Raw genomic sequence first — 18,921 nt, 5'->3', positions numbered from 1 at the left:
CCGCCGCCATCTTGGACCGGGCCCGGTCAGCTTCCGCGGAGCCTTCGGCAGACGCCGCGGCCTCCCTTGAGCCCCGACCCCGTCGTCAGAACAACCCCGGGCCCACTTCCCCCCACCCCACTTCCGCTTCGCGCCGCTATCGCGATAGCGCCCGGGCCCGGGGCGCGAGAATAAGGCGGCGGGCGCTCGCCTCCCCCGCCTGTCGCGATACGCTCCTCAGCGGCGGCGCCAGCTCCTGTGGTGAGAGCGTCAGGCTCGACTGGGCCGGACCCCTTCCCCTCCTCCCTCGGCGCCGTCGGCCGCCTTCCCTGCCGCCTCCCGCCCCTGCGACCCCGCCGCCTGTCGCGACATGGCCGGCGCGGCGCCCCCGCCCCCGCGCGGCCCCGGCGCTCGCCGTCCGCCGGGCGGTGCGTGGCCCTCGCACGCCCGCCCCCCTCCTCCACGCCCCTCAGCGGCGCCCGGGGGTCCTCCCACGACCCCGGCCCCGCGCGGCCTCCGCGTCGGGCCCCCGTGGGGTGTGAGGGTGCGAGGTGCCCGCCCCTCTCCGCGTCGGTATTGGCTCCTCGCTGGAAGGATGGAGGCGCCCCTGGCCGCAGGTGCCCGCCCTCTCGGGGCTCAGGTGCCTGCCCCCCACCCCTCGGCTGCAGCCCCTGTGCTGGGGGGGCGGTCTCCGGGCGAGGCTGCCCCCTTCGCGTGGGTGTGGGGCTGCGAGTTCCCCGGACGAGGAGAGGGGGTCACCCTTCCCCCTTTTCTCCACTCCCCTCCCACCGCGGGCGCCACTCTTCTCTTTGGGGAAGGGGTCGGGGGTGTCAGTTCTCCTGGAGTGAAGACACCAGCTCCAGAGCTTGGAGTCTCAGCCCAAGTTTCTGCCTCTGTAGTCACAAGTCCGCCAGGTCTAGGGCTTGACAAGTACCCCACCTTTAAGGCTTGCACGGCCTCGGCCCAGGCCTTCCTCCCGCGGGTGTCACGACTCTCCTCTCTGTTGCCCACTTGTGTCTCAGCTCTTACTCTTGAGTATCTGTCCCTGGCTCTTTGGGACGCTGTGTCTCCTGGATCCAGAACTCTGCCCAGCCCGATCCGGGTGTGGACTTCCTCTTGATGTCACTCCTGCCTCAGGGTCTTCTTGGTGGGACTGTTGAGCTCCTGTGGGTCTTGGGCACCTGGTCCTCTCTTGGGGGCCTCTCCCAAGTTCCCGCTCTCCCCGCGGCGTCAGCCATCTCCTGGTGGCGGGCAGCGCCAGCACCGCTTGTTCTAAGCAGACCCTGCCTGTCCTCTCGGGGGCGAGCCCCTCCCCACGGTTGCTGCTCCTGTCCTTTGGTGCTGGTTGTTTTGGCTCCTTCCCCACCCCACTGCCCTCACTGTGTCGGCTGTTACTTCCCTCCGTCTGAGGCTTCTGCCTCCATTCACATCAGTCCCTCCACTGGGGTGTGATCCTGCAAGGGGGCAAGGCCCCCAGCCCCTGGGTGTTCATCTCGGGCGCCTCACTGCAGCTGTGGAAGCTCCCCAGCTCTAAAGAACGCTCTTGGTGTAAGCAGTCGTGGAACCCGGGCTCAAGCCTGCCCAGACCCCCCTGCTGGAGCCCCCTCGGAGTGTAAGGTTTCTTCAGGCTGAGCTTCCTGTACTGTGCGGTGTGGGGTTTGGGGGCCGGAGTGGGGCTTTTTTCCCCAGGATGAGGAACTGCTCGGTGTTGCCTCCTCCAGGGGTAGGTTCCTGTCTGTGTTGGTGTTGGCGTTGGCCACTGTTGGACTTGAGGTGTCTGTGCCTTTCTGTGTGCCCCCCACCATGGGACTAAGGACCCTTCCCGGTGCTGGTGCCCAGGGCCAATGCCTCCGCCCTGCTCGTGATGTCCCACTGGGCAGGACTCAGTGTCTGCCCTCTCCTGAGGCCCAGCTTCCTTGATGTGGGGGGTAAGATGCCCGAGACTTGAGGGGAAGACCCCACGGTGGGATTCCCAGTCCCCTAACCTTGGTCCTGGGCCTTGCAGTGGGGAGATGACCCCCTCCACTCCAGGACCTGGTGTGTCCGCCTCCTGGTGTCAGTGGCCTCCCAGGTTAAGGGAGGCCTTCCAGTACCACTCCCCAGCAGGCCAGGGCGCCTCACCCGACAGCTTGTGACAGCCCCCAGATTTAGGGACCGCTTGGTATTGGTTCTCCAGGACTAAGGCTTCAGCTCCTGTGGCGTGTGTGCGGCAGAGTGGTCTCCCGCAAAGTGACAGTTTGGGGGCTCTTCCGTGTGAGTTTTAGTCCCGCTCGAGTGGTCGTTGGCTTCTGTGGGTCTGGCACACTGCTCACCGCCCTACCCCCAGAATAGGCTCCTGACTCGTGGGGATGTGCCTTCCTCCTGGATGGAGTGTTTTGGTTACATCTCCTGGGCCAGGGTTCCAGAGTCCTGGGTGCCGTTTGCAACTCGGGGTGGTGAGAGCACCCGCACGTCTCCCCCGAGACCCCTGCCATGCCTGTCTGCCCCGGAGCTCCCTGGCGGCCCCTCTGAGAGCAGCAGCACCCCCAGCCTAGGGCTCTTCTGTGAGGAGGGCTTCTCTACCTCAGGACTCGGGCTCCAGCCCCCTTTCTAGGCCTTTCCTGCGGATCTGAGGTACAGGCTTCCCACTTGCTGTGGGGGTTCTTAGGGTGGAGGGGGGCATGGTGCCTCCGCAGCCAAGGCTCTCAGCTCCTGTAAGTACCGACCCGTCCTGGGGCGTGAGCACCCAACCCGGTATACGTGCCCTCCTCTGGAGCCGCTGCCTTCCCCAGCTCAGGTGGTGTCTTCTCGCGGGCTCAGCCCTGCCCACTTGGAGGTGCTGTCTGAAAGATCGCTTCCTGGGCTCAGGCTCTCCTTGGCCCCAGCACCTTGCTTTCTTCACGACTTCTACTGCCGCAGTCTGTTGCCCCTCCAGAGGGTATGAACTCCTCTCCTGGGCTGGGTGCCCAGGCCCATTTTGTGTGAGGACCTCCCTCCCTGAGGCCTGCAGTGCCTTGTTCGGGGTGTAAACCCTCCGGGCTGGAGCGCCCGTCCCTGCCCACGTGTGGGGCTTCTGGGGCAGAGGTGGGGAGCAGACGCTCTTGTCTGACGCTCCTGGCCCCCCACACCCCCGGGCAGCAGGAGGCGCTCCAGCGTCGGGGTGTTGGCTGAGACTCACCCCTGCATGCCTCATGGCCTATCCAGGCCCTGGTGTGAGCTCCTGGGCCCAGGTGCTGCCTCACCTTGCTTTGAGCCCCTCTGTGCTACTGTATCCTCGGTGCTTTTTCTGGCTGCCCCGCCTTCCTGGAGCTGGAGTTGCTCCGTGTTCCCCACCTTGGCGTGTCAGCCAGCCCTGGCTGAGGGTGCAGCTGTCCCTCTCACTTGGCCCTTTCCGCCCTGCACCCCCGCCCCCATCAGAGGTTGGCATCCCCAGAGTGGGGGCCTCTGGAGGGTGGGCCCGTCCCGGGGTGCTTCTGGTTCGAAGGCGTGCTCTCTAAGACCCTGGCCCTCCGGTGGCTGCTAGCACATTTTATTGGAGTCTCAACTAGGTAGCAAAACCTATAGCTGTGTTCTGTGTTGCCCTCGCCACGTTCACGGACAGCATAAGATACAGGATGTTCCTGTCCCCGTGCAAAGTTCTGGAGGACAGGACTCTTCCGGAGGCTCCCTTCTCCTTCTCCACGGTGGGGGCACTCTTGGCATGACTTCTCTCTGGGTCGAGGCTCCTAGTCCTCCTCGGCCTGCTCTTTCTGCCTGGGCAGTTGGGGCTGCTCGGGGGCTCCCCACCTTGGCCTGTGGGGTGCGCTCCCCATCTCTGCAGGGACCTCCCTCTCTGAGGCTTGCCATCTCTCCTGGGCTTGGGGTCGGGTCCTGAGGGGCAGTTCCTCCCAGGGAAAGCTTCTGGTGGCTCCCCTGTGATCTCAGTCCCCTCTGGGTTGCGTGTCACTTCCTGTAGGCTGGAGATGCCCATCTCTGTGTAGAGGAGTTTTGTTGGAAGGCTTAGGTGTCCCTGAGTCTGCACCACCGCTGCATCTGACGTGTAATTCCTTCCTGCGTGGGTGCAGGTAGCCCCGCCTCCACCGAGGTTACCTTCCCCCCCTCATCTCTGTCGGAGTTCTCACCTCTCCTGATCCTCTCCGCTGGTGCTCTCTGCCCCACGCCTCTAACCCTTTTTGGTTTAGGCACTACAGGTTAGTAGTAATATCTTCTTTGGTTTCAGGATTCTCGTCTGGAGTAAACTTATCAGAGGTCGAAGGCCATCTTCTGCTTGGGGTCCAGCCCTCTGTAAGGGTCGGTGGGTTTGGTTTTCCCAGTTGTAGGCACCTTTCGTCTGCCCCTACCACGCTTGCCCCCCGTCACAACTTCACCGTGTGTATACGGTATACGACTCCTCTCCGTGGGATGCAAAATTTTCTGCCTCCTGACTTGTCTGGGGAGTGATCTCTCCCTGTGTTAGGGTTCTGGTCACTTGTGTGCTTGACTCCTCTGGGGGAATCATGGTCTCTGGGTCTAGGGCCTCATCCCCAGCAGTCAGCCTGACTCGGCCACGTACCATTTTCCTGCTCCAGGAAATCCTTTTGAGTGTCATCTGTGGGAGAAGATGCTTCATGCCCTAGGAATTTTCCACTTCCTGGGTCAGAGGCGTGAAAAAAGTATATCTATTTCCTTGGTCAGAAACTTCTAAAGTCTTCTCATGGGCCAGACCTGTTCTGGGCAGTCAAGGCCAGAGGAGGAGAACGGGGCCTGGTCTCCATCACCAGATAGCTACTGCCTCTTCCCCTTCGCCATCCATGCACCCTACAGTCCCGGCCTTGTTCGTGGCCCTCATCAGCCAGGGAGTAAACGTGTGTTCTTTCTTACTCTCTCCCAGCAGCGTCCGTCTTCAGGAGAGTATGAAGAGAGTGCGTCTGTAGGGCAGGGAAGATGGCGGACAAGCGCAAACTCCAAGGTACCACGCTTCCCGCCGGCGTGCCACACGCTTGCTCCTCAGAACTCTTCTTTGGGCGCCTGCTGCCTCGGCAGGACTCTCACAGTCTCCTTTCCTCCCCACTAGGTGAGATTGACCGCTGCCTCAAGAAGGTGTCCGAGGGCGTGGAGCAATTTGAAGATATTTGGCAGAAGGTACCAGGGTTGGGCCTGAAAATCCAGGTGCACCTCCAGGGATGGGCAAACAGGACAAGGTTGGGGAGCTCCTGAGTGTGGACCGGGAGAGGGCCTGCCTGTCCAGGTGCTAAGGACCTCAGAGAAGCCGCTCTGGGTTGGCTTGGTGGGCATGGGGGGTGGGTCCCCCAGAGTTCCCGGCCCACAGAGAGACTGGAGTCTTCCTCTGCAGAGGGCCGTCGGGCAGCCAGAACCGCACTGACGCCTGCATTCTCTCCGTCCCGCAGCTCCACAATGCAGCCAACGCGAACCAGAAAGAAAAGTATGAGGCTGATCTAAAGAAGGAGATTAAGAAGCTTCAAGTGAGGGGGCTGGGGGCCTGGACTCCTGTGTCCTGAGGGCGGCGGGAACAGGGAGCGTGGACTGCTGGGTCCCGGGAAGCCGAGGGCTGGAGAGCTGGGGGCCAGGCCGCCCTGAGGCTGCCTGACCGTCTTGCTGTTGCCTCCTCCAGCGGCTGAGGGACCAGATCAAGACATGGGTAGCGTCCAACGAGATCAAGGACAAGAGGCAGCTCATAGACAACCGCAAGCTCATTGAGACGGTAGGAGCCCGGGGTTGGTGCCTGAGAGGCGGGGGTGGCAGGAGTCCTGGGGCCCCAGAGGCCCTGAGTAAAAGGGCCTGGGGGAAGGCAGGCAGCAGCCCCTGGGGCTCCAGTGTGCGCTCCCCAGTCCTGAGTCAGCTGCTCTCCCGCCTTCGGGACCCCCGCCAACGGCGCTCTCCACAGCAAATGGAGCGGTTCAAAGTCGTGGAGCGAGAGACCAAGACCAAAGCCTACAGCAAGGAGGGCCTGGGCCTGGCGCAGAAGGTGGACCCCGCCCAGAAGGAGAAGGAGGAGGTCGGCCAGTGGCTCACGGTGCGTCCGGGCAGAGGAGGGCTGAGCGAGTGGGGCCAGCCCTGTGGGGTGAGGACTCTGCTGACTGTTTCCTCTGCGCACAGAACACCATCGACACCCTGAACATGCAGGTGGACCAGTTTGAGAGCGAAGTGGAGTCCCTGTCGGTGCAGACGCGCAAGAAGAAGGGTGACAAGGATGTGAGTGGGGGGCCCAGAGCGCAGGGGGACGGGGGCCAGGGCGGGGGCAGGGGCCTAGAGCGCAGGGGATGGGGGCAGGGGTCGGGCCCGGAGCGCAGAGGACGGGGGCGGGGGGCAGGGGCCCAGAGCGCAGAGGGCAGGGGCAGGGCCAGGCTGGTGGGTGGGAGTCAGGGCCCGGGCTCCGGAGGCAGGTGGGGGCGGAGCGTGAACGGCGAGGGTTGGGGGTGTAGGGAAGGGTAAGGCCATCCCACGGGTGCCGCCTGGCGTCTGGGTGAACAGCGGGCTGTCAGGAGGGGCAGTTTGGGGGAAGATGCTGAGTTCGGCTCGGGTGGAGGGTAAGCATGAAGCCTGAGGCCCCCAGGGCAGGAGACTGGGGAGCTGCCGCTGTGGCCTCCCAGCCACCGAGGGCCCAGGACCTGAGGAGGGCAGGAGGTGTGGGCACAGTGGGACGTGGAGGAACGGTTGGTTTGGCCCGAGGAGAGGAGTGCTTTGAAACAAAGCCAGGGCCCAGGGCCCAAGTCCCAGAGAGCCAGGACCACCGGGTCTGCGTTCCAGGGGTGCCTCTGTCTGTGTGCAGAGGAGGGTGAAGGATGGCGCAGGGGCGGCCGGGTGCCAGAGGGAGAAGGGTCGTTGCAGAGTGGATGGATTGGAGCTGGAGCTGAGACATCAAATCCTGAAGGCGATGGGGCTTTACGGCAGGCCTCTGAATCCGGACTTAGGGGTACATGGACGAGGGTGCAGTGTCAGGGTGGTGACAAAGATGGTTACAGTTGTGAACAGTACGCACCCCCAAACGGGGTTGGCCATTACTGCTGTTAGAGCGAGGAGGAGCAAGGGAGATTGTGTGCTGCAGAGGGCGGACGCAGTGGGCAGGTGGGCTCAGGTAGGGGCTGCCACTGAGAGAGGCGGGTGGGTGGATGGGGCCTGTCGCAGGGAGCCGTGGGCTCCCTGGCTCTCCCTGCCGCTGGCATTGATCTCGGGGTGGGAGGCGCGTGCTGCCCCTGCGGGCTTGGGAGGGCTGGAGGAGCCCGGAGGGCCCGCGGCCCCTGAGCCTGGCCCGGGCTCGCCAGCAGAAGCAGGACCAGATCGAGGGCCTGGGGGCCCAGGGACTGTGGTGGGCTTGGAAGGGCTGGGGGGCCCAGGGACTGCGGCCAGGCTCTGTGGGGGCCCGGGGCCCCGCCGCCACTGAGCTGGACCTGGGCTTGCCAGCAGAAGCAGGACCGGATCAAGGGCCTGGGGGCCCGGGGACTGCAGCAGGCTCTGTAGGGGTGGGCTCTGTAGGGGGAGGGGTGGCGGGCTCGGGAGGGCTGTGGGGGCCCGGGGACTGCGGCCAGGCTCTGTGGGGGCCCAGGGCCCTGCCACCCCTGAGCCGGCCCGGGCTCGCCAGCAGAAGCAGGACCGGATCGAGGGCCTGAAGCGGCACATCGAGAAGCACCGTTACCATGTGCGTATGCTGGAGACCATCCTGCGCATGCTGGACAATGACTCCATCCTGGTGGACGCCATCCGCAAGATCAAAGACGACGTCGAGTACTATGTGGACTCGTCCCAGGACCCCGACTTCGAGGAGAACGAGTTCCTCTACGATGACCTGGACCTCGAGGACATTCGTGAGCGCGGCGTGGGCCTGCGGGGGCAGCGGGGCCCGGTGAGGGGGCTGCCCACTGACGCGCCTGCCCCCTCCCACAGCACAGGCGCTGGTCGCCACCTCCCCCCCCAGCCACAGCCACATGGAGGACGAGATCTTCAACCAGTCCAGCAGCACGCCCACCTCGACCACCTCTAGCTCGCCCATCCCGCCCAGCCCGGCCAACTGCACCACGGTGAGGCCTGGGGGCTGCATCACCCGTAGGCTCCGGGGCTGGGGACCCGTGTCTGGGCTCTGGGCCCTCGGCTGTAGATCGCCAGCAGGGCGGTCAGGGCCACTGTGGGTCCGGGTGTGGAACACGGTGGGGGGTGGGGGCGTGCCTGGGCCACTGGACCCCTGGGAGGGGGATGTGGGGACTCCCTAAGGAGAGCTGGTTCCTGGGTCCCTGAGAGGCTGGCGGGGGTATTGGCCCCCGAACACAGGAGCCCCGGGGAGCAGGGTTAGGTAGGTTTCCCTGGAGGTGAAGCTCCCAGGGCCCTGAACAGCTTTGGGGCCAGAAGCGGCCTGTGGGCGTCAGATCTGGGGGTTCAGAGGTAGGCGACTCTGTCAGGCCCCAGAGACTCCCAGGTTCTGACCGCACCTCTCAAACCTCAGGAAAACTCGGAAGACGACAAGAAGAGGGGCCGCTCGACAGACAGTGAAGTCAGCCAGGTGGGTGCGCTGGGGGTCGGCCATTGATGGGCCAGCACTCACCCATTCATGCCTCCCCAGGGGCTCACTGCGGCCTGAGCAGGGCCCTCGTGCAGGGCTCTGGGGACATGCTGGGCGGGCGGCGGTGCTCCCTGGGAGGTCTGTGCAGCGGCAGGGCATGGTCGGCGGGTGGTTCCAGGGAGAGGTGGCAGCCCTGGGCATTAGAGGAGGATCCCCCTGTGAGGCGGCGGCGGGCAACAGGCCCGTCGTGATGGGCTAGGAAACATGGCGGGGAGCCGGCCAGGCACGCTGGGCTCGCGGAGTACAGGACCTCAGGCGGGGGGCTGAGGGGCTCAGCAAGCCTGAGCAATGAGAGGTCGGGAACCGCACGGGTTGCGTTTCTTGGGGGTGCTCTGGGCCTTGGTCGTGCTGGCCGTGTGTGCCACAGGTCTCCCCTCACAAGCCCGGTGGGCTCTGCTTGCCTCTGCCTGGACAGGGGCACACTGTAGGGATCCTGTCACACCCGAAGGGGTCTTAGGGAGGGCGAGTGTGGGTTCCTGGGAGGGCTGGTCCCCAGGGGCACGCTGAGGCCAGGGTGGTGAAGCTGGGGTGAAACGGGCTGACCGAGCGTGGTGCCAGGAAGGAGACAGAGTCAAGCTAGTGAGTCCTGCTTGGTGTGCGGTGGGCTCGAGGGCCCAGGAGGCAGCGGGGCAATGGGGGAGGCGGCGGGCAGTCCTGGAGACGGTGGGGCCGGCTGCCCGGGGGCGTGAGTGTGGGCAGCAGCAGCTGGGCCTCAGGGTGGGGGTGGGCTTGGCACTGGGCTCCAGACTCCACTTTGTGGCGTGGGGGTCACCAGCAGCCTCCCAAGTTATGTTAGTGACAGTTTTGATTCAGAATTCCTGTTGTGCTTTTAGACACGACAGGCTGGGTTTAGACACGACAGGCTGGGTTCAGCCACTTCATTCTGAGGACATTCGTGGTTCCCACTATTCCCCCGCCCCCACCCCCCAGGTCTTCAGATGGGGGCTTAGGTCCCTGTGGGACGTCATGGGGGTGTCCCCCCTCATCAGATAGGGTCTCAGGTCCCTGTGAGACATTGTGGGGGTATATCCTCATCATTAGATGGAGTCTCAGGTCCCTGTGGAAAGTTGTAGGGGTGTCCCCCCATCATTAGTTGGGGTCTCAGGTCCCTGTGGAAAGTTGTGGGGGTGTCCCCTCATCAGATGGGGTCTCAGGACCCTGTGAGATATCATGGGGGTGTCCCCCCTCATCAGATGGGGTCTCAGGTCCCTGTGGGATGTCGCTGGGGATGTCCCCTCCATAATCAGATGGGGTTTCAGGGCCCTGTGGGATGTCATTGGGGGCGTTCCTTTCATAATCAGATGGGGTTTCAGGCCCCTGTGGGATGTCGCTGGGGATGTCCCCTCCATAATCAGATGGGGTTTCAGGCCCCTGTGGGATGTCGTGGGGGTGTCCCCCCATCATTACATGGGGTCTCAGATCCTTGTGGGACGTCGTAGGGGGTTGTCCAGGCAGGATGTGGTGGGCTGGCTGCCAGCTGGACACGCGTAAGTGTTGTCAGCGTGGAGCTGGAGGTGGAAGCCACAGGGTCCCTGCAAGGGCCGGGGTAGCAGTGCCAGTGCTGAGGGTGGGCCTTGTCGCAGGGAGGGTGTGCGGGCGGCCCCCGGGTCCTGACCCTCTGCTCCCTCCCACCTGCAGTCTCCAGCCAAAAACGGCTCCAAGCCCGTCCACAGCAGCCAGCACCCTCAGTCCCCGGCTGTGCCGCCCAGCTACCCGCCCGGCCCCCCGCCCGCCGCCTCTGCCCTGAGCGCCACCCCTGGCAGCAACGGGGCCCCAGCTGCGGCTGCCCCCGCGAGCGCTCTGGGCGCCAAGGCCAGCCCGGCGCCCAGCCACAGTGCAGGCACCCCTGCCCCCTACGCACAGGCTGTGGCCCCGCCGGCCCCCAGTGGGCCCCCCAGTGCCCAGCCCCGGCCCCCCAGCGCCCAGCCTGGGGCGGGAAGTGGCGGCGGGGGCAACAGCGGCGGAGGCGGGGGCGCCGGCAAGCAGAACGGTGCCACCAGTAAGTGGGGGCGGCGGGGGGTGGGGGGAGGCCCTGGGGGGCTGTGGTGGAGGCCAGTGTTGACCCCTCTCGCACGCCAGGTTACAGCTCGGTGGTGGCGGACAGCCCGGCGGAGGCAGCGCTCAGCAGCACGGGGGGCAGCAGCACTGGCAGCCAGGCCCTGGGCCCCCCGCCCGGCCCCCACAACCCGCCCCCCAGCACCGCGTGAGTGTGCGGCCCTGCCACGGCCCCGTCGCACAGATGTGTGCCTGTCCGCGCCAGCGGGCCCTCCCCAGAAGCCCCCATCCGAGCAGGGCTGTCCCCGGGCCCCATACTGCTGGGCGCTCTGCGTCTCCTTGGCCCGTGTCCTCCCCAGGGCCCAGCTCCGTGGACGGGTTCGCGTCCATTTCTCCAAGTGCAGGTCTCTGCCCTCCTCTTCTCCGCACTCCTCCAGGTCTCAGGGCAGCCCCCCTCCCCCGCAGGGTCCTCCTTCCAGGAGAACGCCCCGAGAGCGTGCTCCCCTTCGTGGGGGATGCGGGCTGACCCCAGGTGCCTCCCTGGGCTCTGGGTGGGCGTTCGCCGCACCCTCCTGCACTGGCCACTGCAGAGGCGGCCTCCTGAGGATGCGTGTTCTCAAGCAGCGCCCCTGTCCTGGGCTGACTGCACCCCACTGCCGGCACCACCGTGCGCGCTCCCATTGTGACTTTCCTGACCTCCGGGTCTCCCTGTCCGTCCCACCCGGGACCCTTCTCTGAGCCTGCACCCGTCTGTTCTCCTCCACAGGAAGGAACCCAGTGCCACAGCCCCAGTGGGTGCCGGGGGTGTGGCCCCAGGCTCAGGGAACAACGCAGGGGGACCCAGCCTCCTGGTGCCGCTCCCTGTGAACCCCCCCAGCTCCCCAACGCCCAGCTTCAGTGAGGCCAAGGCAGCTGGCAGCCTGCTGAACGGGCCTCCGCAGTTCAGCGCCGCACCCGAGATCAAGGTGGGCCTGCGCCTCACCCCGGGGTCCCTCCTCCAGCTGGCAGAGCCCCCCGGCTCCTTGCCCACACCCCTGCGCCATCACCTCGGCTCCGGCTGCTCTGCTGCTCCCTGCCGCGGCCTCTGTCCCCTGGACCCTTGCCTCGCTGTGTCCACTGTCACCTTTCTTCCAACCGTCAGTCTGTCCCCAGCTCGCCCCACGAGGCTGTAGTTTCACGCAACTCACTGTCCGGGGCTCACTGTTTTCTTCCCTTTGAAGACAGACAACTCTTAACTCCAGGAAACACTTGTCTGCTCTGAGCCACTTTGTGCTGGCCGAACTCACTTCCCACCTTCCCTGCACACGCTGTGGGGGCGGGGCTGTGGACCATGCAGGTACACCTGCCTTAACCTGGGGAGACCCGCAGCAAGGGCTCGGGGTGAGGGGAGGGGCTCATATCCAGGCTGGGCCTGGGGCCGGGGCTGGCAGGTTCAGCAGACAGGGTGAGTGCGGCCAGGCGCGGCCTCCTGGGCCATCATGTCTGCCCTCGGCTCCTCGGGAGACCCAGCCCTGCACTGTCCCCTGCCCCTTCCTTCCTTCAACCTGAAAACAGAAGGGCTCACAGTCCCGCCTCCAGTGTGAGGGATTCTTTGGGACAGGCCTCATGATGCTCTCAGAACCGTCTCTGGCTCAGAGTAAGCACCCAAGCTTGAGAGGTACAGTGAACAGGAAACTCCATGTGTGTGTTTATTTCTCTGGAGAAAAAGGAGTCTTGAGGTTCCTGACACTGGTCCACGTTTTGTTTCTTCCGGTTACTGAGTGAGCGATGGGGACAGGTAGAAAGGTTTTGAGGAGAGAGATGACAGGAGAGATGCGGGTGGAAAGGTCCCCGCGGGGCCTGTGCGCGCAGCACGCTGTGGGGTAAGGGAGCCCGAGCAGCAGGGCGGAGCCTCGTCACTGCCAGCATGGGGTGAGGAGGTCAGAACAGCTGCAGGGGCCAAGTGGGGGCCCTGGTGCCTCGCCGGCCAGGCCGGAACAGGCAGTGAGCGGGCCCTTCTGGCGTGCGGGCGCGCAGAGCAGCAGGCGCTCAGTGGGGCTTCACAGCGCTGACCGTCTGCAGCGTGGGGTGCTTGGGGGTGCCCTGTGGCACTGTGCAGCAGGGTCCACACGTGCTGGGCACCCGGGTCGGCGGACGCTCGGTCATGCCCGGGTCTTCTCTCTGCCGCTCAGTGTTGCTGGAGCTTGTCCTATGCAGACGGCTTTGGCTCAGCTGAACCCCAGCGGAGAGGCGGGCGTGCCGACTGCGAGGACCAGGGCCTCCCCGTGGCCCCGGCCTCAGCCACACTTCCTCCCCAGGCCCCTGAGCCCCTGAGCTCGCTGAAGTCTATGGCGGAGCGTGCGGCCATCAGCTCTGGCATCGAAGACCCCGTACCCACGCTGCACCTGACCGAGCGAGGTGAGTGGTCGGGGCTAGGGTGGGCCTGCCAGGCGGGCTGCACGCCGTGGCCTCACGCTTGCCACCGCCCCGCAGACATCCTCCTGAGCAGCACGTCGGCACCCCCGGCCTCGGCCCAGCCCCCCCTGCAGCTGTCGGAGGTGAACATCCCGCTGTCGCTGGGCGTGTGTCCACTGGGCCCAGTGCCCCTCACCAAGGAGCAGCTCTACCAGCAGGCCATGGAGGAGGCCGCCTGGCACCACATGCCCCACCCCTCGGACTCGGAGCGTATCCGGTGAGGGCCTGCGGCAAGCGAGGGGGCCGCGGCCCGCTGCCCTTGGCCGGCCCTGACCCCTTGTCCCCCACAGGCAGTACCTACCCCGGAACCCTTGTCCGACGCCCCCCTACCACCACCAGATGCCACCCCCACACTCGGACACCGTGGAGTTCTACCAGCGCCTGTCCACAGAGACGCTCTTCTTCATCTTCTACTATCTGGAGGTACAGCAGGGTCCCCCCTCGGGCTGCAGGAATGAGGTGGGTGCGGCTACCACAGCCCCCCTGCTGCCCCAGCCCATCCCTGCCCCCGCTCCAGCAGGAGGGTCAGGGCTGCCGAGGTCGGGGCTGGCCTGTCCAGGGCAACAGCAGGGAGCCTGCCTGCCCTGGCGCCCGTGGGCACTTTCTCAGGCCTCCCTGGGGACCGCCACAGAGTTGTCCCCCCTGTGACCCCAGTGAGTCATCAGTGACCTCTGCCCTCAGCCCTCCCTGGGAAAGTCTCTAAACTGCCTGCTCTCGGCTCTCATCATGATCAGTCACTTTTCCTTCTCAAAGCTTTTCTGAAAGCACTTTTCACCTCCTGCCTCTTTTCCCTTCAGAGCTGCACTGCTATGTTCTGTGCCCCAGCCCCGCTCGGTCTGTGGCGGGGCCTGGGGTCAGCCTGTCGCCCTGCCCCAGCCCCAACCCCTGAGCGCCCCGCCTTCCCTCCCCAGGGCACGAAGGCGCAGTACCTGGCAGCCAAGGCCCTGAAGAAGCAGTCCTGGCGGTTCCACACCAAGTACATGATGTGGTTCCAGAGGCACGAGGAGCCCAAGACCATCACAGACGAGTTCGAGCAGGTGAGGGCCCCTCCCCGCGCCCCGTCGGCCTGGTCCCCACGGGCCGAGTCCACGTAGTGCGGCCCGCCCGGCCATCCTCCTCCCCACCCTGTCCGGCTCTGGGTCAGCCCAGAGACGGGCGCCAGCCTCTGAGGTGCCTTCCTCCGAGGAGCTTCCTAGCCCCACGCAGGCTGTCCCCTGCCTCGCCTCCAGCCGGGGGTGGGGGATGCGGTGTCTCCCACCCAAGATCAGGGCGCACGCGACGCTCCCCACACCCAGCAGGGCAGGGGTTCGGCTACACGGAAGGAGACGTCTTCTCATTCTAATAAGTAACGAGAACCTCCACTTTACTGAGCCAGACCACCTGGGTTTGAACCCAGCTCTAGCTGGTGACTGGACGGTTCACGTGAACATCTGTCTCCACTCCTTATCTGTAAAAACGGGGTGACAGGACCTCCCTTTGCGCAGCTGTTGTGAGGATTAAATGAGTTGATCGCTGTTAAGCACCAGTGCCTGCTGTGTAGTGTCCTGCTGTGCTGTACTTCATTTCACTTGTAGCTGGTGTGTCCACAGCGGCTTTTCCTCCAGGCTTTCAGCAGAGGCCAGGGTCCTGAACACACTCCCTTGTGTTCTGGCAGGTTCTCTGAAGCACGCCCACCATTCACTCAGAACCCGCCCTCCCCACGGTGTCTCTCGGACACTGACTGCAGCCCTGTCCCCTGCCCGTTCAGCTGTAACCCTCTTTAAGGGAGTGTATTTCTAGGCGTCAGCCCCTCAGAAGTTCCTGCACCACCGCGTTGTAATAAAACGTCTGTCCAGGCAGCATGCCTGGACGCAGGCGCCAGCCTGTTCCGCGGCCTCGAGGGTTTGCCTCACACACTCAGCAGTAATCAGTGCTCCAAAGACACAGCCATCGCAAGGAGTGGCAGGAGTTGGGCGCACACGCCCAGAGCCAGACCCGGCTCCACCACGGGGCGAGCACGTTCCCGCCCGCCTGAGAAGAGCCTCGTGAGGGTGCAGGGAGGCGGCGTGTGCTCACAGCGGGCCGGCGCCCGGCTCCGCCAGGCCCTGAGCACCGGCCCTCTGTCCTCCAGCCGGACCCCGAGCCCCGTGCCCTCACTGACCGCCTTCTCCCCCGGCCAGGGCACCTACATCTACTTTGACTACGAGAAGTGGGGCCAGCGGAAGAAGGAAGGCTTCACCTTTGAGTACCGCTACCTGGAGGACCGGGACCTCCAGTGACACCGGCCCCGCCTCCCCTCCCCGCATGCGACCCCGCCCAGGTGAGGGCCCTGCGCCCGATGGCGCCTGGCCTCGGCAGCCCCGCCCCCGGCAGCGGGGGGCCGGGAGGCTCCCCCAGCCCGGCCCAGGCCAGGGCCGCCCCCTCCCCTCCCCAGTGAGGGACATTTTTTGGTAAACCTATTTTCATTTTGGAAAATATTTATGAATAAATAGTTTTATATGACGGCTGGCAGCCGCAGCCTCTCCTGTCCCCCCTTGAGAGTCAGGGAGCCACGGGTGGGTCCTGCCGGCGGGGACGCCGGGCCAGCTGGGGGTTGAACTGCGAGTTGTACCGCCTCCGCCGCTCGTCCACCTCTTCCGGCTGCTCCTCCGGGGCCACCGTGCCGCCCACCCGGGCCAGCAGGGCCTCTGCCCGCGCCCTCTCCGCCGCTTCCCGCCGCAGACGGTCCGCTCGCAGCTGTTCCAGGGACGGAGGCCTGCAGGGAGAGGACACTCAGTGTGGGAAGCTGGAGGCCCAGCCCCTCGGAGGGCAGGGGTCTGATGCTGGGACCCGGCAGCTGGCCTTGCCGCCTCAACGGGCAGTGCCCCTCCGCTAGTCCTTGGCTGGGCGGCCTTGTGCACTGCCTGGCTCATCCCCTCCTCTGTGGGAAGAAGACTGGCCAGGGTGCCAGCCTGCACTCGGCGGTCTGGCATCCTAGGAACACAAGCACACTTGTTTACTTGAACCTCTGCTCCTCAAACCCTGGTCTCAGAAACAGAACCTCAGAGCTGTCCAGGATCTAACATATACAGCATAAATGAGAGCAAGCAGCTGAGCAGATGGCCCACCAGCCACTGGAGCAGCGGCCTTGTAATAAATATCACCTAGTCCCTGCAGACCCCAGAAAAAGGCTGGAAACGTTCAACGGTGTTTAAAAAACGGGCCTGACCTTGCAGACCCCAGAGCCCCCGCCTCAACCAGAGCTCCTGTGGTGCCTGCTTGGCCGAGGGAGGCTCCTTACCCTTTGGGTCGTTGTTTCTCAGGCGCCGCCTTTTCCTTTGTGCTGTGACCACCACTGTCTCCGCTGTGCTTTCTCTTCTTCCCCAAGTGCTTCTGCATCTCCCGCAGTGGGTCCAGGCGGCTCTTGATCCTCTCATCGGGTCCAGGACCAGAAGCGGGGCCGCCCTGCCTCGGGGGCAGCTGGTACCAAGGGGGCTGAGTCTGGGCTTCCGCTGCACTCTGGCCCAGGTATGTCAGGATGCCCAGGGCTTTCTCTTGCCTCTCCTGAGGGAGACAAGATGTGAAAGTGAGAACAGGAAGTGTGTTCCCTCTTAGGGAGCCAGGGTTCCCACGGAGGCAGAACCAGACATTCAGCCAGCAGAGCCTGTCAGGAGGCGACTCCCCCAGCTGCTGGAACTCCACAGACCAGTCCCCAGGGCGCCCCTGCTGTGGGGCACAAGGGCAGCTTCAGCAACAAACAGCATAGGAAGGAGGGGACTGCTTATGTTAGGGTTCCAAGGCAGCATCTGAGGAGATAACAAACCGTGAAGAAGCCAGCCAGGTAAAGCAGTGACTGAGGGGGAGGGCGGGGAGGCAGGCTGATGGGAAACCCCTGAGGGCAGGTGAGGGACAGCTGATTTACATTTTAAGAAGCTTAACACTCCCCAACATCTTCAGGGTTTGCACATCAGGTTAGAGACCTGAGGGGGTCTACCTAGCACCCGGCAGTAACCAACACCTCTTACATGCTATGTTCTAATACTATTCTGAGTTCTCTAGCTTGTTTAATCCCCACTATCTCCCTAAATACTCCAGTAGTCACACCTGAGGGCAAGGCACACCCCCACCCCCAGCTCCACCCGTGAAGAGGAAGAGGGTAAGACCAGCTTACCTTCTCCTGTCGCTTCTCTTCCTCGTATTCTTTATTGCCTTTTGTCACCGCTTTCCCTTCTTCCAGCAGCTCCCGAAACAGATCCACAGGGCCAGAACTGCCTGGGGCTCCCGCTTCTGCTGCTTCCAGTGCAGGAAGCGAGTTCTGATGCCTGGCTTTCTTCCGCAGGAATTCTGTGCGGGCCTGGAGGGGAAAAAAGTTACAGGCAGAACATTCAGAACCTAGCTCTAACCCAAGGGACTTGAGTCTGGTGCCGACCACCGCAGTGCTAAGGGCTCGAAGGAAGGGAGCAGGGGTGCTGGGAACCCAAAAGAGACACCTGACCCTTCCTGGGGAGAGGGGGGAGCAATGAGGCAAGGCGTGGTTTGTAAGCCACCTTCCAAACAGTAAACCAGGGGGTTTCACTTTGACACAATGAAAACAGCTCTAAAGGCAGCCAAAACATCTGTTAGGGCAGATGATCTGATCTAGGAATGGAGCTAAGTCACTATGCCCATTCGATTTCCAATTTCTATTGATAACCGTGAACTTAAAAATACTACTTTGGCTGCAGCAGATCTGAGTTTTATAGCACGTGCAATCTATTTCTCTGACCAAGGACTGAATCTGGGCCCCCTGCATTGGAAACCACTGGACCACTAGGGAAGTCCGATAAATGTGAACTTTAAAAACCCTGACTACCTCCCAGCCAGTGCTGACGATCGGATTAGTCAAAGGACTGGAAGCTAGGTGTAAACCAAACAGGTGAGGAGTTGCATAGAGAACCCTACACGTTAGTGCGCAGCGGTGCAGGCAAAAGGCACGCCCGGCGCAGCGGGACTGGCTTGTGCCACTGTCGCTTCGCTGTGTCCCCTCCTCTGAAGCCATCTCGCTTCTCAGCCGAAGGGAGATAACCACCCCGCTAAGAACGAACAGGGCTCGAGAGACTGCAAATCAAGCGCTTTGCACCGGATGAACAACAGCGAAAAGCGAAACTGAAGTCGCTCAGTCGTTTCCGACTCCTCGCGACCCCACGGTATGTAGCCCACCAGGCTCCTTCATCCAGGGGATTCTCCAGGCAAGAATACTGGAGCGGATCGCCACTTCCTCCTTCAGGGGATCTTCCCGACCCAGGGGATCTTCCCGACCCAAGAGGTCGAACCCGGGTCTCCCGCACTGCAGGCGGACTCTACTGACTGAGCCACCAGGGGACAGCAGGAGCTCACTGCACAGGGTGTTTGTACAGCTAAACTAACAAGCGGCCCGAGCTTCCGTGAACTGCCCAGGGCTCCGATTATTCACGAGCCCCTACTCCGGCCCTCCAGGAGGACCAAGGAGAGGTCGAGGGGAGTGTCGGCACGGCCCGCAGGCCCCTCCCGGGAGCCGGGCCCCAGGTCCGCCAGGGTGCCCCGCTCCCGGCGCCGCCCCGCTCCCGGCGCCTGCGCGCTGAGCCGTGGCGCCGCGTCTGCCCGGGCCGGCGGCTCACCTCCTGCTGAGCGAGCAGCACCCTCCGCTCACGCTCTTTCTCCTCCTCACGGGCTCGGGCCTCGTCACGCCGCACGCGGGCGACATTGTCCTTGTTCCGGACGTGCCAGCTCTTCTTGGGTAAAATATTCATGGCGCCTCAGCCGTCCGCAGACTGACAGGCCCACCTCCTGGCACTTCCAATTGGCGAGAGGCAGGCTCCGCCCCGTTGCTCCTTCCTCGGCCACGGATTGGCTCTGCGCTGCCTGACACGCCCCCCCGAGGGCTGTAGCGAGAGGTGACTGGCCGCAGGGCCCACGTCTCCCGTCTCAGGGAATCGCGCGTGGCGTCGCCTAGCGACCGCCGCTCCCCAAGACTCTGACTCAATCAT

General features: G+C 64.2%; 2 protein-coding genes across 5 annotated transcripts; one reads left to right on the top strand and one right to left on the bottom strand.

Moving 5' to 3' along the window:
* The first annotated feature begins 17 nt into the window (after window positions 1–17).
* CNOT3 (CCR4-NOT transcription complex subunit 3) lies at window positions 18–15,439 on the top strand. 4 transcript variants are annotated; one of them, XM_070771853.1, is made up of 18 exons: window positions 18–240; window positions 4,832–4,906; window positions 5,012–5,079; window positions 5,346–5,420; window positions 5,570–5,659; window positions 5,843–5,971; window positions 6,055–6,150; window positions 7,538–7,760; window positions 7,840–7,973; window positions 8,393–8,449; window positions 10,148–10,508; window positions 10,589–10,712; window positions 11,271–11,469; window positions 12,802–12,901; window positions 12,977–13,175; window positions 13,249–13,381; window positions 13,870–13,995; window positions 15,118–15,439. In XM_070771853.1, the coding sequence occupies exons 2-18, from the start codon at window positions 4,882–4,884 to the stop codon at window positions 15,214–15,216; spliced, it is 2,238 nt and encodes a 745-aa protein (XP_070627954.1). In that variant the 5' UTR covers window positions 18–240; window positions 4,832–4,881; the 3' UTR covers window positions 15,217–15,439. The 4 variants fall into 4 exon arrangements, with proteins under 4 accessions (XP_070627954.1, XP_070627953.1, XP_070627956.1 ...); XM_070771852.1 differs by having other exon boundaries at window positions 4,829–4,906; XM_070771855.1 differs by having other exon boundaries at window positions 20–240; window positions 4,829–4,906; window positions 7,541–7,760.
* On the bottom strand, window positions 15,397–18,728 carry LENG1 (leukocyte receptor cluster member 1). Its single transcript, XM_019978598.2, has 4 exons — window positions 18,553–18,728; window positions 17,088–17,270; window positions 16,218–16,480; window positions 15,397–15,692 (listed from the first exon to the last, which is right to left on the bottom strand). The coding sequence occupies exons 1-4, from the start codon at window positions 18,682–18,684 to the stop codon at window positions 15,479–15,481; spliced, it is 792 nt and encodes a 263-aa protein (XP_019834157.1). The 5' UTR covers window positions 18,685–18,728; the 3' UTR covers window positions 15,397–15,478.
* Window positions 18,729–18,921: the final 193 nt, after the last annotated feature.

Source organism: Bos indicus, chromosome 18 (genome assembly GCF_029378745.1).
Source record: "Bos indicus isolate NIAB-ARS_2022 breed Sahiwal x Tharparkar chromosome 18, NIAB-ARS_B.indTharparkar_mat_pri_1.0, whole genome shotgun sequence".
In the NCBI taxonomy this organism is placed as follows: Eukaryota; Metazoa; Chordata; class Mammalia; order Artiodactyla; family Bovidae; genus Bos; species Bos indicus.
The sequence above is the reverse complement of the archived record's forward strand: the minus strand, read 5'-3'. Positions and strand labels throughout refer to the sequence as shown.

Coding starts and splice junctions, on each gene's coding strand:
- CNOT3 (XM_070771853.1), top strand. CDS start 4,882: ATGGCGGACAAGCGCAAACTCCAAG. Junction 5,080..5,345: donor TTGAAGATATTTGGCAGAAG/GTACCAGGGTTG, acceptor TCCGTCCCGCAG/CTCCACAATGCAGCCAACGC. Junction 5,972..6,054: donor AGGTCGGCCAGTGGCTCACG/GTGCGTCCGGGC, acceptor CTCTGCGCACAG/AACACCATCGACACCCTGAA.
- LENG1 (XM_019978598.2), bottom strand. CDS start 18,684: ATGAATATTTTACCCAAGAAGAGCTGGCACGTCCGGAACAAGGACAAT. Junction 16,481..17,087: donor AAGAGAAGCGACAGGAGAAG/GTAAGCTGGTCT, acceptor TGTCTCCCTCAG/GAGAGGCAAGAGAAAGCCCT. Junction 15,693..16,217: donor GAGAAACAACGACCCAAAGG/GTAAGGAGCCTC, acceptor CTCTCCCTGCAG/GCCTCCGTCCCTGGAACAGC.